The sequence below is a fragment of the Ovis aries genome, chromosome 15, assembly GCF_016772045.2.
Source record: "Ovis aries strain OAR_USU_Benz2616 breed Rambouillet chromosome 15, ARS-UI_Ramb_v3.0, whole genome shotgun sequence".
Lineage (NCBI taxonomy): Eukaryota > Metazoa > Chordata > Mammalia > Artiodactyla > Bovidae > Ovis > Ovis aries.
In genome coordinates, this window is record NC_056068.1 from 65,266,868 (window position 1) to 65,284,812 (window position 17,945).

General features: G+C 44.5%; 1 protein-coding gene across 4 annotated transcripts in view; it reads left to right on the plus strand.

The window, feature by feature from the left end:
• The window catches only part of LDLRAD3 (low density lipoprotein receptor class A domain containing 3), a 270,972-nt gene that overhangs the window by 10,562 nt on the left and 242,465 nt on the right, over nucleotides 1-17,945 (plus strand). The window contains exon 2 of one of the 4 annotated variants that reach the window (XM_042233361.1): nucleotides 8,662-8,767. The exons of the other annotated variants lie outside the window; for them this stretch is intronic. Within the exon in view, the coding sequence (XP_042089295.1) occupies nucleotides 8,719-8,767 (49 nt within the window). The 5' untranslated portion in view covers nucleotides 8,662-8,718. The remainder of the gene's footprint in view (nucleotides 1-8,661; nucleotides 8,768-17,945) is intronic. 4 annotated transcript variants of the gene reach the window in all.

The following is a 17,945-nucleotide window of genomic DNA, read 5'->3' on the forward strand; positions in this document are numbered from 1 at the left end:
TAACTCGATTTAGAAGACGTGCTGACCCAAGGTGCCAGCGTTCCATGTGGGACACTCGTGTGTCTGTTGGCAGAGAGAAATGCAAACATAAAAGGTGTGTAATTTTATTGCATTAAAAATCTGTTCTCGTTATTATAAGGCCCAGTGAGGTTAGCTTTGGGGGTATCACAAGTGTGCTGTCTTTGATGGCCTTCCTGGAACATTTTTCTTCAGCTTCTGCCTTGAATCAGGGCAGTGTTCTCTAGGAGAACTAATTGGACATGGCTGAGAAGTGAGCCCTTGTGACACTTGTAGCTCGGTTGAAAAAGAAACCTTCTCAATTGGTTTGGAAAGTGCTAAATTTAGCTTGGTTTTTATTATAAAAATAAAGATGGGGGAGTTTGGGGACGATGGAAGAGTGATTAGTAGCAGGGGGTGTTTCATTAGTAAAAATTTCATCAGAAAAAAATCCAAAGCTGTAAAAAATGGTTGATGCTAAGAGAAACCCGAACAGAACTGAATGGGGGCTTCAAAAGCAGATTTTATAAAATTTGATTAAAAGGCATGATAGGAGGGCGCTCAGCTGGCAGGGGTGTGGCATGGCAGGACTGTCAAGAGCGGATGGTAAGTGCTGTAGAAGAGAAAGGCTCATCAAGAATAATCTACAGTAATTAAAGATTGCACTAACCTTGTAAATGTTGCAGAGAAGCAATAAACATCTGTGGAACCTATGAAAGGCAGCAGCAATGTAGTAGGGGAAGATTTAGCATGCTCAGAGTTCATCTGTGTTGCCCAAGCTGACGATAATGACAATCCAGGAAAAGCTAACAGATGTCAAAAATATACTAAGGGTGCTTGATTTTTTGAATAAGAAACATACCAGAGAAACTGGGAGTTGGACTGTATATTCAAGGAAAGGAACATTGTCCATCACTGAGGGGGCCATCTCAGGACCTTTTGAAAGTACCCAGAAAGTGTAATTTAGCAATAATCCTGAGCAGAAGAAAGAACTCTCCCATTCTTGAGTGATTTGAATTCCGCGAGGCAGGATGGGGTCATGCATGTTTCTTTAGTGTCCATCTTATTTGGTGTTATAGTCCAGCGCCTGAGTCAGGGCTTGGCTTAGCGTCAGTCACACAATAGGATCTCCTGTAAGTTACCTGGAAGGCACCGTGGTGATCGCTCAAGATAAGCGACTGTGACTTTGAAGAGGAGAAGCAGTTGAGGGAAGGAGGAAATTGAGATGTTGCCCTTTGGTGATGCATTGTTTCTGCTCTAGACTTTGAAACAGTCTCATTAGGCATCAAAGACCTGCAGAGATCTTCATACTAGAGACGCCTGTGGCTTAAAAGAAAATGGCAGAAAGAAAGAGCGCTTGTAGAGGAAAATGGTTTTAAAGGAAACCATTTCCTGTAGAGGAAAGCAGTTTTAAAGTCCTGTGATAAATTAGACAAGTCTAGCATGTGGCATATAAAAAGGGTGAATGAAAATTGCTGTGCCTCTTAATTCCACTTGAAGGGAGTTTACACAGTTTACTTAACCAATATGAGAAGTTACTGGGAGGAAAGAGTTGAAAACAGTTCTGTCTCATGAAATATCAGTATTAAAAACGTTAAATAATAAGAAACTTAAGGTTATCTTCTGGCCTAATCTAAAAGGAAGTAAAACTTGCTACTGAGACAACACAAATGATTCGAGGAAGGAAGCGCATCAATCAATATAATCTTAGAGGGAAGTGGAGGATGATAGAAATACATCAATTATAAGACCAAGTGTACAGAAAAATGTCAGTAACTCTTGTGAAAAAAATCACCCAGCTATTCTTCATAGGAGATGTAGTAAACTTCAAGAGACATAGAGTGGGAAGTTAGGGAAATAAAATCCTATATGCCAAGGCTTCTTTTGCAGTATCAGATAAGTAATTGTGTGGGCCTTGGAAAGCATCGCTACGAACAAAGCTAGTGGAGGTGATGGAATTCCAGTTGAGCTATTTCAAATCCTGAAAGATGATGCTGTGAAAGTGCTGCACTCAATATGCCAGCAAATTTGGTAAACTCAGCAGTGGCCACAGGACTGGAAAAGGTCAGTTTTCATTCCAATCCCAAAGAAAGGCAATGCCAAAGAATGCTCAAACTACCGTACAATTACACTCATCTCACATGCTAGTAAAGTAATGCTCAAAATTCTCCAAGCCAGGCTTCAGCAATACGAGAACCGTGAACTTCCTGATGTTCAAGCTGGTTTTAGAAAAGGCAGAGGAACCAGAGATAATTGCCAACATCCGCTGGATCATGGGAAAAGCAAGAGAGTTTCAGAAAACCATCTATTTCTGCTTTATTGACTATGCCAAAGCCTTTGACTGTGTGGATCACAATAAACTGTGGAAAATTCTTCAAGAGATGGGAATACCAGACCACCTGACCTGCCTCTTGAGAAGTCTGTATGCAGGTCAGGAAGCAGCAGTTAGAACTGGACATGGAACAACAGACTGGTTTCAAATAGGAAAAGGAGTATGTCAAGGCTGTATATTGTCACCCTGCTTCTTTAACTTCTATGCAGAGTACATCATGAGAAACGCTAGACTGGAAGAAACACAACCTGGAATCAAGATTGCCAGGAGAAATATCAATAACCTCAGATATGCAGATGACACCACCCTTATGGCAGAAAGTGAAGAGGAGCTAAAAGCCTCTTGATGAAAGTGAAAGAGGAGAGTGAAAAAGTTGGCCTAAAGCTCAACATTCAGAAAATGAAGATCATGGCATCCGTTCCCATCACTTCATGGGAAATAGATGGGGAAACAGTGGAAACAGTGTCAGACTCTATTTTTTTTGGCTCCAATATCACTGCAGATGGTGACTGCAGCCATGAAATTAAAAGACGCTTACTCCTTGGAAGAAAAGTTATGACCAACCTAGATAGCATATTCAAAAGCAGAGACATTGCTTTGCCGACTAAGATCCGTCTAGTCAAGGCTATGGTTTTTCCAGTGGTCATGTATGGATGTGAGAATTGGACTGTGAAGAAGGCTGAGCGCCAAAGAATTGATGCTTTTGAACTGTGGTGTTGGAGAAGACTCTTGAGAGTCCCTTGGACTGCAAGGAGATCCAACCAGTCCATTCTGAAGGAGATCAGCCCTGGGATTTCTTTGGAAGGAATGATGCTAAAGCTGAAGCTCCAGTACTTTGGCCACCTCACGCGAAGAGTTGACTCATTGGAAAAGACTCTGATGTTGGGAGGGATTGGGGGCAGGAGGAGAAGGGGACGACCGAGATGAGATGGCTGGATGGCATCACGGACTTGATGGACATGAGTCTGAGTGAACTCCGGGAGTTGGTGATGGACAGGGAGGCCTGGCGTGCTGCGATTCATGTGGTCGCAAAGAGTCGGACACGACTGAGCGACTGAACTGAACTGGAGCAGTAAGATAGATAAACAGGGATACTGCAAATGGCAAAGGTTTCATTAAACAACAAGTATCTGATAATCGCATGTAAACAGACATGAAGAATTAGAGATATAATTAAAGAATTTTGAAGCTTCTTGGATAAAATTAGTGAGTGCTTGCCAAATTTTGGAAGGTTAAAATATTTACAGAGTACCTAATGTTAACATTTCAAAGAAAAGGTCTGTGGAAATAGTGGTGTGTTAGTCAGTGGTGTCTGACTCTTTGCGACCCCGTGGACTGTAGCCCACCAGGCTCCTCTGTCCATGGGATTCTCCAGGCAAGAATACTGGAGTGGGTAGTCATTTGCTTCTCCAGGGGATTTTCTTGACCCAGGGATCAGACCCGGTCTCGTACATTGCAGGCAGATTCTTCACCATCTGAGCCACCAAAATGTGCTGGAGACTCGATGATGAGTGTCTGCAGTGAGGAGCGGTGGGTGAGACAAGTGGCCTCCTCGGGACACCCCTAGGGTGTCTTTTCTCCACACAGTTGCTCCCTGGGTTTGTGGAAGTGTTTGGTTTCGGAAGCTTTGGGGATAAAATCCTCCCTGCTAATGAGATGAGAAGGTTGATTAAGCTTCGACTTGGGCTAAATCTGGCACCAGCGTCTATGGGTGGGAATTTACAAGAGCAGTTTAAGGCCTGCCATATGGATAGAAAAGGAGGCTGTGCAAAAGAGATTGAAAAGAAAAGGCTATTTTTGCTTTTATATCTTAGAAAGCATTGATATTATTTAAATTATTAGAAACCATTTTCCTGGTCGAGTATTGTGTATTTTCTCCTTAAAATGGTAGTATTATCGTGGGATTATGGTGTAAGAGCTTTGCTACTCACAATGTGGGTTTCCAGGCCAACAGCATCTGCATCACCTGAATCAGAACCTGCATTTTAAGAAGATCCTTGAGTGATTCTGACTTGAATTAAAGTTTGAGATGCACTGATGTGACCAGCCTGGGTTGAAATCCCAACTCACTGCCTCAGCTTTGGCCAGGTTTCTTCAACTTTTTCCTGCCCACTGTGTCTTCATCTATAAATAGGGATAATAAGGGACACCACCCTTATGGTGGAAAGTGAAGAGGAACTAAAGAATCTCTTAATGAAAGTGAAAGAGGAGAGTGAAAAAGTTGGCTTAAAGCTCAACATTCAGAAAACGAAGATCATGGCATCCAGTGCCATCACTTCATGGCAAATAGATGGGGAAACAGTGGAAGCAGTGTCAGACTTTATTTTTCTGGACTCCAAAATCACTGCAGATGGTGATTACAGCCATGACATTAAAAGACACTTACTCCTTGGAAGGAAAGTTATAGCCAACCTAGACAGCATATTAAAAAGGAGAGACATCACTTTGTCAACAAAGGTCGATCTAGTCAAGGCTATGGTTTTTCCAGTGGTCATGTATGGATGTGAAAGTTGGACTATAAAGAAAGCTGAGCCCGAAGAACTGATGTTTTTGAATTGTAGTTTTGGAGAAGACTCTTGAGAGTCCCTTGGACTGCAAGGAGATCCAACCAGCTCATTCTAAAGGAGATCAGTCCTGGGTGTTCTTTGGAAGGACTGATGTTGAAGCTGAAACTCCAGTACTTTGGACACTTGATGTGAAGAGCTGACTCATTTGAAAAGACCCTGATGCTGGAAAAGATTGAGGGCAAGAGGAGAAGGGGACGACAGAGGATGAGATGGTTATGACATCACCGACTCAGTGGACATGGGTTTGGGTGAACTCCAGGAGTTGTTGATAGACAGGGAGGCCTGGTGTGCTGAGGTTCATGGGGTCGCAAAGAGGCGGACACGACTGAGCGACTGAGCTGAATTGAACTGAATGAACCTTCCCAAGTAGAAATATTTTAATTGAGATAATACATGGGAGGCACTTAGCTTTTATTATTGCTCACTAATATAACTAAGTGTTATTTAAATAATTATCCAGGTTTATTGTCAAAATTTGGACAAGAATTTAGAAAAACATACCTTATAGTTCTATGACCTAAAGACTGTTAATACATTGGTTTATTTTCTTTGATTTTTATGTAGTTTTAATCATATGGAGAATATAATTTCGTATTTTTCCACTTGTGAATATAGCATTGGCATTTTTCCTCGCTAAACTGATGTAGAAGAACAAATGGCCTAACATCCCAGACTGGCTGGGTGGATTCTTTTGATGTTGGCTATAAAAATTCTCTAAACCAATCAAACCGGCAGTGTGCTTTTTCACAGCTTGTTTCCTTGTCAGTCCATGTGGGCTGCTCTTCCCTGCCCCATCTGATTTTACCTGGTGGTCATTGAGGATCCTTCAGGAATCGTGTATGTGACAGCAGCTGGTAATAGGTAAAATTCTGTACACATCTGTGTTACTGTAAGTGGGTGAGCTTGCTATGTAGGAAAAGCCCAGATGCATACTTCCCAGTTGACTCCACAATTCCACTTCTAGGACTTCATCCTCGTGAAATAGTTTGGGATGTATACAGAGACTCAGCTATGAGGATGTGTGTGTGAGCTTTGTTTTTAATGGTGAAAGGCTGGAAACTAATGCTTCCTGCTGCTGCTAAGTCGTGTCCGACTCTGTGCGACCCCATAGACGGCAGCCCACCAGGCTCCCCCGTCCCTGGGATTCTCCAGGCAAGAACACTGGAGTGGGTTGCCATTTCCTTCTCCAATGCATGAAAGTGAAAAGTGAAAGTGAAGTCGCTCCGTCGCGTCCAACTCTTAGCGACCCCATGGACTGCAGCCTACCAGGCTCCTCCATCCATGGGATTTTCCAGGCAAGAGTACTGGAGTGGGGTGCCATTGCCTTCTCCAATGCTTCCTAGAAGGGGTGAATTATCAGTGTGCTAGAATACTATGCAGATACTCAAAAAGATGCTCTCCAATATTATACCCACTTGCCACAGGTGGCTATTTAAATTAGTTAAGATTAAATAAAGTGAAGAATCAAATTCTTCTATCACACCGTGCAGGCATATTGCAAGTACTCAGTAACCCTCTGTGGCTAGTGACTACTTTATTGGGCAGCTCAGATATTGGACTTTTTTTTTTTTTTAATCATCATAGGAAGTTCTATCGGGTGGCATCACATCCAAAGAAGAATTCTTCTGTGGAAAGAGAATTCTTAAGAAACAGAATGACTCAGATTTGTAGTATGTATGATTAAGTCCTCCGCTTGGTACTTGGGACACAGCATAGCATTTCTTCATTTTTCTAAATTCCGTCAAATCTGGCCGGGCTTGCCCTCATTCACCAAAAGCTAGAGATTTGATTTCAGTCAAACGTTGAATTCTGCAGGTATTCTCAGGACCCTGGGTGCCTGACCTGGTCGTTGGTGTTACTATTGCTTTTTTGTTTTAAGGCCTGTTGCTTAGCTTTGGACCTTCTAGTCTGCCAGACACTTCAACCCACCCCTTCCCATAAATTAACTCTCCCCCATATTTTCCAGCAATGATTTACAAGGGTTATGTGCAGAGCAAGCCATTATACCCCTCCCCCATTCAAATGGGTGGGAAATGTTACCTAAGGGGAGGAAAAAAGGCTGAAACCACACTGCATTAGTAATCAGTTCGTTTGTGTGCTCTGCCTTAGTCTGGTTTGCAGACCTTCGTGGATGCTGTGGAGGAGGGCTCTGTCATGATGGATCCTCCTCCCCGTCCCTTCCAGCAACATCAGGCCTCCAGGCACCCATGCCTCTTCAGGAACCTGCTGTCTGCCTTGGCACGGGGTGAACTGATAGAGAGGACCCTTGCGCTGATTTCCTTGGCAGATGGTATCTAAGTCTAAGTGATCCTGAGTTCTTGCTGGAATTTTAGCCAATGATTCCTGCCAGCTTGACTGAGAAGGGTTTCCTAGCTTGTTCCTCCCCCCACAGCTAAATGCAGCCTTATGTCTGCAGTGTATACCCTTGCTTGCTGTCTGGTCTCACTGTTGATTGAAGCTATGCCTGTGTTTGTACAGAGTTTCAGAGAAAGATTCCCATTCGCCTTTCAGAACTCTATTACTGATGTTCCCTGTCTAGAAAGCTTTCCTCCCTTAGCCCACTCCCAACACAGAGTGAATCTCATTTCTCTTTTTTTCCTCCCAAAACTTTACATGTGTGTTTATTGTGAAATGATTAGCGCAGTAAGTTTAGTTAACACTCATCACTTCACATAATTGCAGTTTTTTCTTCTTGTGGTGAGAACTTTTAAGTTGTACTCCCTTAGCAACTTTCAAATACACAATACACACAATACAGTATTGTTAACCGTGCTGTATATTACATCCCCAGGAGTTAAGAGTAAAACTGGAAGTTTGTTCCTTTTTGACCACTGTTCGTTTCCCCCACCTCCCCATCCCACCCTCTGCCTCTGGCAAACACTAGCCTTTTCGGTTTCTGTGAGTTCGGGTTTTTAAAGGTTCCGCATGTAGGTGAGCTCATATAGTACTTGTTTTTCTCTGTCCGAACCTATTTCACTTAGCATAATGCCCCCAAGGTCCATCCGCATTTTCCCAAATGGCTCGATTTCCTCCTTTTTTTACGGCTGAATAATTTTCCGTAATCTCGCTTCTTAATGACTGCCTCTCCATTGCTTCTGTTCATGTTGAATTTCACATGTGGTATTCTACTTATGCTTGTTCCTTATGCTTGAGTGGTTCTTAAACCTAAATGATTATAAGACTAGCCTGGGTGTTTCGAAATACATGCTTTTCAATTATATTAAATTCTGGGACCTCTCAAACATCATAAAAGAACCAAGAATAATATAACAAATACAAATGTACCTGTCACACAGATCTATCCAATTTTTAACATTTGCCATTTAGACTCTGATTTCTTAAAGAAAACTGTACTACAGATACTATCAAAGAGTGTCCCTCGTCTCATTTCCTTCTCTTCTGCTCAGAGGTCACTATTATCCTCATGTTGGCATATAGCCTCTCTGTCCATGCTTGAATCTTTCCTCACATTTGTGTACATCTCTTTCCAATGCATAGTATTTTAAAGTATACACAAGGTTATCATTCTGTGTGTACTTTTGCAATTTACTTTTTTCATTTATTCTTGTAATTTTGAGGCTTATCCCTGTTACCACATTTTTTAAATTGCTCTAGGGTGTCTCATTGTATGAAGAGAATAAAATTTGTTCACTCATCTGTTTTTGGCATATGAAAATTTATTACTATCGTGTTTTCATGATGAAACAATTTTTCAAGATCATCAAAACTTATGATCTTGGTTTTTTCTTCTTGACTTTGTATAAGGCCAAAAAAGAGACATTGGCCCCTTGGACAACCTTAAAGAGGGATGTTACCAACAGCATGACCTTTGCAACCAAGTCCAGCAACCAGATCTTCATCATTTTCGTTGGTAAGATGCAAGCAATCATTGTTGGGTACAAAGACTGAGATTTTTCTTTTTATCATTCTTGCTTTGCTGAACCCTGACACACTTCCTGATGACAGAATTTGGCTGTTTGGCTTCAACCCCTACTTTCCCAGCACAATTCCCTTTCAGTCATCTCTTAAGAGGGCATTTAGGTCGTGACCATGACCAGCCACACTGCAGTGAAAATCCTTGTGCACCCAGAGCAGGGCTTCATAATATTCTCAGAGTAAAATCTTGGATCAAAGGGTTTGCACATCCTCTGCCTGTCTCAATGTGCCAGCTTACCCTCTGAACTGGCCCTACCCATGTATACTGTCATTAGTGGTTTATGAGAGCACTTGCTTTCCCACATTTCTTCCAATATTTAGACTTGAGTTCTTAATTAGTTTCCCCAAGGCCCAAAGTGGTAACTTACTGTGGTTTCCATGTCCTTTCCTAGTGAGGGGAGTGTGGTAGGCTGTGGCCAGGCCGCTCTACCTTGCCCCCCCCACCAACTCCAAGTCCCTTGGTTGGATGTAGCTGGAGAACTGGGAGGACGTTTGGCACAGGTGCGAAAAAGAGGTGGTTGCTCCAGGGATGCTGTGGCAAGAATTTCCAGGTCTGGAACTCCAGGCCTTAGGCTGGGTTGTTGTTACTATTGTTTAGTCACTCAGTTGCATCCAACTCTTTTGCGACCCCGTGGACTGTAGTCCACCAGGCTTCTCTGCTCATGGGATTCTCCAGACAGGAAGACTGGAGTAGGGTTGCCATGCCCTTCTCCAGGGGATCTTCCCCACCCAGGCACTGGACCTGCGTTTCCTACTTGGCAGGTGGATTCTTTACCACTGAGCCACCGGGAAGCCCTAGGGCTGGGGAATCAGGTCTAATTCTGCTGGAGGGTTGAATGTTTGCCTTCTACGTGGATTCTGGATGCTCCTATTAGGGCTCAGCTTCTCCAAGGCAGGTCTGGGGTTCTCTATCTTGGTTGGTGTTTTGCTTTGTGAAAGCTACTGAGATCACTGAACTAAGGGTGCTCCCTGGTGAGAAAACCAGCAAAACAGTGGGGAGCCACTTTCTAGACCCCACTTCTGGTGGAGGTTTTGAGGAGCAATGGCTCGGAAGGCAGGCAGGCTCTTGAATTACGTGGTCCGGGTTCAGATCCTGATTATGTCACCTTAGGCCAGTTACAGAGCCTCTCTGTACCTCTATGAGCTCTTTCCCTGGAAAAGGGAGATACTATAGCATTCTTGGGGAGAGTGGATGAGGTCGTGCATGCAAGGTACTTACTCTCAGTGCCTGGTACTTCTGCAGCATCACCACATGCTTACTAATTCGTGCTCTGAGGCTGGGTTTGAGGGCTGGGGGTGTTGTCTATGTCTGAATTCCCAATCCTGGTACGGAAGTGGGAGCTCAGTGAATGGTTGTTGAGTGAATGTATGGATTTCTACTTAGGTATGAACTTCAGTTTGCCTGCACGGCAGACTCTGTTAAGACTATTGAGTTTTACTTTAGGAGCAATGGGAATGTTTTCAACCAGGGACCTTTGTGATTCCTGTGGTGGTCTTGAAACACGAAATGAGGACTCTTGGTCCACCTGGCATTTTCATTCCTGAAATATCTGGTCACCAACCATGAAATCAGGTGTTTCTGACTCATTTTCACACTGACTTTGAAAAATCATTCTTCCCATTTCCTCTCTCCCCGAGATATTTTTTCTTTGCCTTCTTGGCTTTTCTGAAACATATTCAGAGCTTTTTTTTCCTTTGATGACTTTGAAATACCCAAGTATTTGGAGTTTGCATTTGAGCTTGTCTCCAAGTTCTAGAGAGTACTCCTCTTTATGACCTAGGACATTCTGAAGGGTCAGTGCTAAGTTAGACACTGGAAGGAGAGTCCTGAGAATTCTGGATATGTCGTAGGTCTGCTGCAAGTTCAGATGGCTCATCGCAGTCTCTTTTGCCTCTACAGAATCCTTTTTTTCTATTTTTATATCAAAGAGGGTATACACACCCTGTGGGGCCATCGTGCAGACTAAGTAACTGATGATAATTTTCCATATATTGGTTCTGCTCTGACTTCAAGGAAATGAACAGCTTGCTTCTGGGCGGTTCATTAAGTTTCCTGGTTCTCTGGAGCACCTCCTTTTAAATGAGTTCCTAAGGTGAACAAAAGAGCCTCAAAGATTTTGAAATAGGAATGCCCTTCCTCTAAGTACATTTAGAGGAAGACACACAGGCTATTCCCTTGTCTGTTTAAATAATTTTCATTTATTTGAGAGATGGAGGATGCGAGCAGAATGGAATGAAATTGAACTCTCTCTGGACTTGAGTTATTTGCACACATAGGGCATCATACAAAGGCCATTTAGTGTTCCGGAAACCCAGGGGAACAGGGAACAAAGAGAGTAAAAGGCTGGCTTTGTAAAACAAATAAATAGCAATGCCACATGGAAAGGGTGACTTGAGTGAAGGGAGGGAAATAACATGGTAAAGACGAAACCAAAAGAAGACATAATTGAAACAACACGGAAATCAGAGTGCAAAGTTGTAAATGTTAATGGAAGAGCAGAGTTGAGTCATGTACCGACCATTAGCCAGATCTGTGGACAGAGGATGGGCCAGCCTGTGGGGACAATGGATTTCAATCCCATTGGATTCGAATTTTAATTACTATTCATTTGTATTGCCTGGGATTTGGGGATGAACATATTTGTGTTCGTATACATGTAAATGTATCCACACACACATACATAGCCCTTATACAGACGTGTGTGTTTATACATCTATATGAACATACTGTCTTTTGTTCTGGGAAGAAGTTCAGCGTTAGACATAGGAGGTCATCACATTACATCTACTTCTCTATTTTACTTTTTTCTGCGTCTATTGAGATGACCATATATGGTTTTTTTGTTGTTTTTTTTTAAAATATATTTTTGTTTATTAATTTGGTTGTACCAAATGAATAGGTCTTAGTTGTGGCACATGGGATTTTTAGTTGCAGCATGCCTAAATTGTAGCCTGTGGGATCTAGTTTTGTGACCAGGGATCGAATCTGGGCCCCCAGTATTGGGAGTGCAAAGTGTTAGCCTTTGGACCACCAGGGAAGTCCCTGCTTCTCTTTTTAGATTGGTCTAGTGGGTATGGTCACTGGCTTCTTAGATCAATTACTTATTGTTCCCCTACTTGTGAGGCCCTGTGGCAGGTACTGGTGGGTGTGCAGAGCTTCCCTGACCTTAACTGAGTATTTAGCACAAGAGGGAAGATGTGCACGTAGGTCTGAGTAAGGCGTATGTGATCATGCTGAGTGATGCATTTAGGAGAATGACTCAGACCCGATGCTGCCTGAGTTCAGAGGAGGATCACACCTCTTCTGACTGTGATGGACACACAGGGGTTGTGAAGGAGGTCCCTGATATAAGCTTGGGTGAAAGAGTGGGAGTAAGGCTGGAATTCCAAGTTGGCAAGGGCAGAGTCCCAGAGGTGGGAAGGTGTACGGTGTATCTGGGGAGCCACCAGGGATACAGTTTTGTAGGAGTTTCAAGGAGCAGTGGGAGATAGAGCTGGGAAAAGGGCCTATCTATTATGAAGACTGCTTCTGCTTAGCTGCGTTCTAGTTAATGGCACTGACTGTGTCCCAGGCACGTTCTCAAGATCCCTGTGAAATAAGGACGTTCACCATCATGGCTTCATCTAGTAGGAGACTGATGCTCAGAGAAGTGAAGTGAATCAACTCGTCTGGACTTGGGTGAGAGCTAATCTGTGGACCCTGGGCTGTATTAGCAGCAGGGCCTGTGCTTTGGTGGTAGGGTCGTGATGACAGTGATGATCAAAGATGCCAGTGAGAGCTCAGGCTTTTGTGCTCAGCCTTGGGAAGCCCTTACGTTGATCAAATCCGTTTGGAAAGACTGGGGTAATCTGAGTAATGAGGGCCTGTCTTGGGCTGTCAGATTCAGGAAGAGGTCTGAATTTGGAGACCTTGGAGTGAGCAGTTTCCCCTGAATGGCAAGAGCAGGAGCTGAGTTTGTAAATTAGGTTAAGACCTTGAGCTGGGGAGGAAGTGGAGGCAGCCATGTACCACTGATGGGCATTGTTGGGTGACTCCCATGCTTGAATTAATGGACCAGGAAAATAATGAAAAGTAAACCAAGAAAGGTTAGACTTCTCATGTTGCCTCATTTACTTTTATTTGATCCAATGAAAAAAATCACCTTTTTTATTCTAGCACTGCCATTTTATAATAGAAATCACATTTTAATTCTACAGTTTCGGAGTGTCTCATTCTCAGAACAAAGGCTGTTCCTTTAATTGGGGTAAGTTTAATTCTAAGAAGAACTGAAGCAACTGTTCCTTCCATTTCTGATTTCATTGCTGACCGCTGAATGCTTTGCAGTGGACCAAGGTGTTCTTGCGGCGTGCACTTGGGAACCGTGGGTGGAGGCTCTGCTGTCCCGAGGTGTGACTGCAGGGGAAGGAAACTGGAGGCAGAGACTGGGGGCCGCGGGAGGGTGTTGGTAACTGGCTTTCAGTATGTGAGTCTTTAGGATTTAGGATTTAGGGAGGGTTTACTGTGACAGGGAGCCCTGCCAATGTTGAGAGGAACTGGGGAGGCCTCCTGAGAACACAGGAGCGCGAGACATGCCTGAGAGATGAGGGAGAGAAGTGGAAGGGAGAGGGAGAGTCTGACATTTATGTAGCGCCTGCCAGAGGTACATCATGAGAGATCTCTCACGTAACCCTCATAAAATGTCTCTGGGAGGCAGAGGCACTGTTATCCCCATTTTATAGATGAGGAAACTGCAGCTGCAGAGGTTGGAGGTACCCAAGTCACCTCACAGCCAGATCGCAGAGTTGGCGTCCACCTGCTGTTTGGAACCTAAAGGGTGACTTCTGTATTTGGAGTAACAGTCGTGATGTGTTGGGGGCCCCTGCGTTTCCTGGTCCAGGCCCGACTCTCCCCCAGCTGTGTGGCTGCCCTCTCTCCCATTGGCCTGAACCCCTTGAAGGCCCTCCCGGAAAACTCATAATGCAGTCTTTGAATGGCTGCCCAAGAACGGTTTTCAGATTTTCAGCCATTTTTCTCTTCTAATGGAAGCTCCGTCTGGCTAGTGGGTTAATGGGTCCCAACTTATCCCAGGCCACTTACTTGCTAATTTTCTAGCATGAACCGTGGAGAAGATCCACCCTCAGGAGCTTATGCCTTAATGAGCCCCGTCAAAGTCAATCTCAAGTCGTGGGCATCAGCTTTGATTGTGGTGATGGGCATTTGGGTCCCAAATCATCATTTGGGCTGCGTCCATGATTTATTCATCACTTCCTTGGCCTCCCTGTCTCCCGAGGAGGACCCAGCCTCGGGTCCGGGCTCTATCTCTCTGTGCTCCCTGTGGGGCCTCACGTCTGGATGTTTCTCACAGCTGGAAGGCAGCCAGATGTTGGAAGCAGTGGTGCACACCTTGGGTAAACCGTTTTTCAGCAGCCTGTGGGGCTCCTTACTGGCAGACCAGCTCTTCCGTCTGCTCCTCCTCCCAGACATGTGGGGCCAACGTGTGGGTATACGTTTGCTCAGAGACCCACTGATAAAATATTTACATCAGTGACTTGGTCCCAAACCCTGATGGTGTGTCTTAAAAGTTTTAACGACACATCAGCCCTCAGGATACAGGCATGTTGGCTTTTGGCTTCTTGCGGTTTTTGTTTTTACGAGGCGTGGAGAAGCGGGGCCTGGTCTTCTGGGCCTTTCCAGATGGCTGGCTGCTGTGTGGGAGAAACGGCTGCCTTGTGTGGCTTGGTGAGCGCTCTGTGTGCCCCCTGGCAGCCTTCTTAGTGCTTGGCATCCTTATCCCTTGAACCCTCTCACCATCTTCTGGGTGGGTTGAATTATGTCCGCCCCCACAAAACGATATATTCATGTCTTCACCCCTGGTATCTGTGGATGCGATCTTATTTGGCAATGGGGTCTTTGCAAATGTACTAATAGTAAAGGTGATATTCTACTGGGTTAGGGTGGGCTCACGTTCCAAGGACTGATGTCCTTAAGAGGAGGGGATGCACAAACAGATACACCCAGAGAGAGATGGCTGTGTGAAGACAGAGGCAGAGATTGGAGTGATGTTTGTACAAGCCAAGGAGCGCCAAGGATTTCTGGTCACCATGGAAGCTAGGAGAGAGGCCAAGAAGCATCTCCCTGGAGCCTTCAGAGAGAGTGTAGCCCTTCTAATACCTTCGCTAATTTATAGCCTCCAGAACTGAAAGAGAATACATTTGGGTTTTTTTTTTTTGGAAGGATAGTTAATTTGCAATGTTCTATGTTAGTTTCAAGTGTACAGCAAAGTGATCCAGTTATATATACCTACCTACACACACACACACACACACACACACACACACACACGTATTCTTTTCAGATTCTTCTCCATTAATAGATTATTACAACATATTTAGTAGAGTTCTCCATGCTATAAAGCAGGTCCTTGTTTACTGTTTTATATATAGTAATGTGTATATGTTAATCCCAAATTCCTAATTTATCTCCCCTCATCCCCGTTAGTACTGTAAGTTTTCAGTTTGTTTCTTATGTCTGTGAGTCTGCTTATGTTTTGTATATAAGTTCATTTGTATCATTTTTTAGATTCCATGTATAAGTGATATTATACGGTGTCTGTCTGTCTTTCTCTGACTCACCTCGCTTAGTATTAATAGGATAATCTCCAGGTTCATCCATGTTGGTTTCAAGTGGCATTATTTCCTTCTTCTTTATGGCTAATATTCCATCGTATTCCATCATGTTCATGTATCACCTTCTTTATCAGTCCCTCTGTTGGTGGACACTTAGGTTGCTTCTGTGTCTTGGCTATTGTAGATTTCTCTTGTTTCATGTGTTCTAAGTCGCTTCAGTTGTGTCCGACTCTTCGCAACCCTATGGACCAGACTGTAGCCCACCATGCTCCTCTGTTCATGGGATTCTCCGGGCAAGAATACTGCCATGCCCTCCTCCCAGGGATTTTCCTGACCTCGGGATCGAACCCGAGTCTCTGTGTCTCCTGCATTGGCAGGCAGGTTCTTTACCACATGTGCCACCTGAGAAGCCCAAGCCACCTAGTTTGTGGCAACTTATTAAGCAGAACTAGGAACCAATACAGAAGGAATTACCTGGAAGAGAATTAACCTCATTTGCCAACGCACAAACCAAGGCTCAGATGTAGTGAGCTTTCTGCCCCAGGTCACTCAGCTCCTGTGTGGAGGCGGGAGTGAGGGGTCGTGTGGTACTGCAGCCAAGGTCGTGCTTTCAAGGTGAGGTGGGGATTCTGATGGCTGTTATCTGGGTCACCCTAATGAGGAGCTGGGACTCAGAGGGAGGTCACCCAATTGCAGTTTAGATCTGCTTTTCGATCTGGATTCAGCCAGATGTTTTTCTGAGTATGACTCAGGGGAAACCCTTGCTTTGGCTGAAGGGACACAGCTGTTTTCTGTCCAGGGAACCCGAGTGTTGTTTGAAGATGTCATATCTTTTCCGTGTCATGACATGTATATTCAGGGAGGCTCATTGTCATCAAGGACCAAACTTCATTCTACAGAGGGGTTATCCCACTTGCCCCGAATCTGTCAGTAGTTGGAAGAAAAGAGAAATAACAGAAGGTGTCATCCTTCTTGATCTCTCTAATCCTGTCTCTTCCCAGCTGTGCTCTTATCTCTGCCTGCTTCTGTTCTCTGTCCTTGTTCTCAGCTGGGGGTGGGGTGAGGGGGAGGAACAGAAGTAGGCAGGGGTCGCATGTTGGAAAGATATTATTCTGAGGCCAGTGGGTCACCCATAATAAAGGTTTATATGGGAGGGAGCATCGTGAATGTCGGATATTAATATGGGATGAATTGTGCCAGTCTGCCTTTCCCAAATTCACACACATGTTGAAACCCTAAGCCCTGTACCTTAAAGTGGGTATCTTTAAAGAGAGAGAGAGGGCCTTTAAAGAGGTGATTAAATTAAAATGAGGCTAAGGTGGGCCCTTGTCCCATCTGACCAGTGTCCCTTCTAAAAGAGGAAATTTGGACACACAGAGAGAGACCAGGGATGCAGGCATGCAGAGGAAAGTCCACGTGAGGTCGCAGCGAGGAGGGGCCGTGTGCAAGCCAAGGAGAGAGGTCTCAGGAGAAACCAAGACTGCCCACACCTTGATCTTGGACTTCCAGTTTCCAGAAGTGTAAAAAAATAAATTTGTGTTGTTTAAGCCATTCAGTCTGAGCAGACTCACATAAACATTTCAAAGATGAGTGTAGCAGCTCATCTAGGGCGGGGGGGGGGGTGATTTGTGGGCACTCGGAGCAGCTGGGAGCTTGCAGGGGAGAAATTAAGATGGCCTCACTAGGGTGATGACTGCAGAGATGGAAGGAAGTGGTTGGGTTACAGAACAGCATAAAGGTAGAATCCACTGGGGCTTGTCATCCATTACTAGGAGGGGGCCCTAGTGAGGGGAATGAACCCAGGAAGACCCTGCATTTCTGTCTGGCTGAATAGGTGGTGTTTCTGCCTGGTAGCTCTGTTCAATAGGATCCAGGGGACCTCCTGCAGGTGTTGGGGACCAGGAGTCCAAGTTATCTGTGCAAAGAATCCAATCCCTGGGTTTTGTATCTGGAGCTCAGAGGAGAGCTCTGGGCATCGGTGGAGACTTGAAAAGCGACGGGGAAATCCTAAAAGAGGAAGAACAGAAGAGGAACCTTGATGGCTTAGACAGGTTCATCATGATTTGTCTTTAAACTGGCAATAACTATAGTGGTTCAAAATTTAAGGAAAATATGGTGAAAAAGTAGTTCACTCTCTGTCTCCCACTGCTGCTTCTCTATGCAGTTTACCAGTTACCAGTGATGCTAGCTCCGCAGCGCAGAGGAAACCAGCTCTCAGATTCTTGGGTGTTCTTTCAGAGATAGCTGTTCATGGCTACACAACATATCAGTTCAGTTCACTTCATTTCAGTTCAGTCGCTCAGTCGTGTCTGACTCTTTGTGACCCCACAAATTGCAGCATGTCAGGCCTTCCTGTCCATCACCAACTCCCGGAGTTGACTGAGACTCACGTCCATTGAGTCCGTGATGCCATCCAGCCATCTCATCCTCTGTCGTCCCCTTTTCCTCCTGCCCCCAATCCCTCCCAGCATCAGAGTCTTTTCCAATGAGTCAACTCTTCACATGAG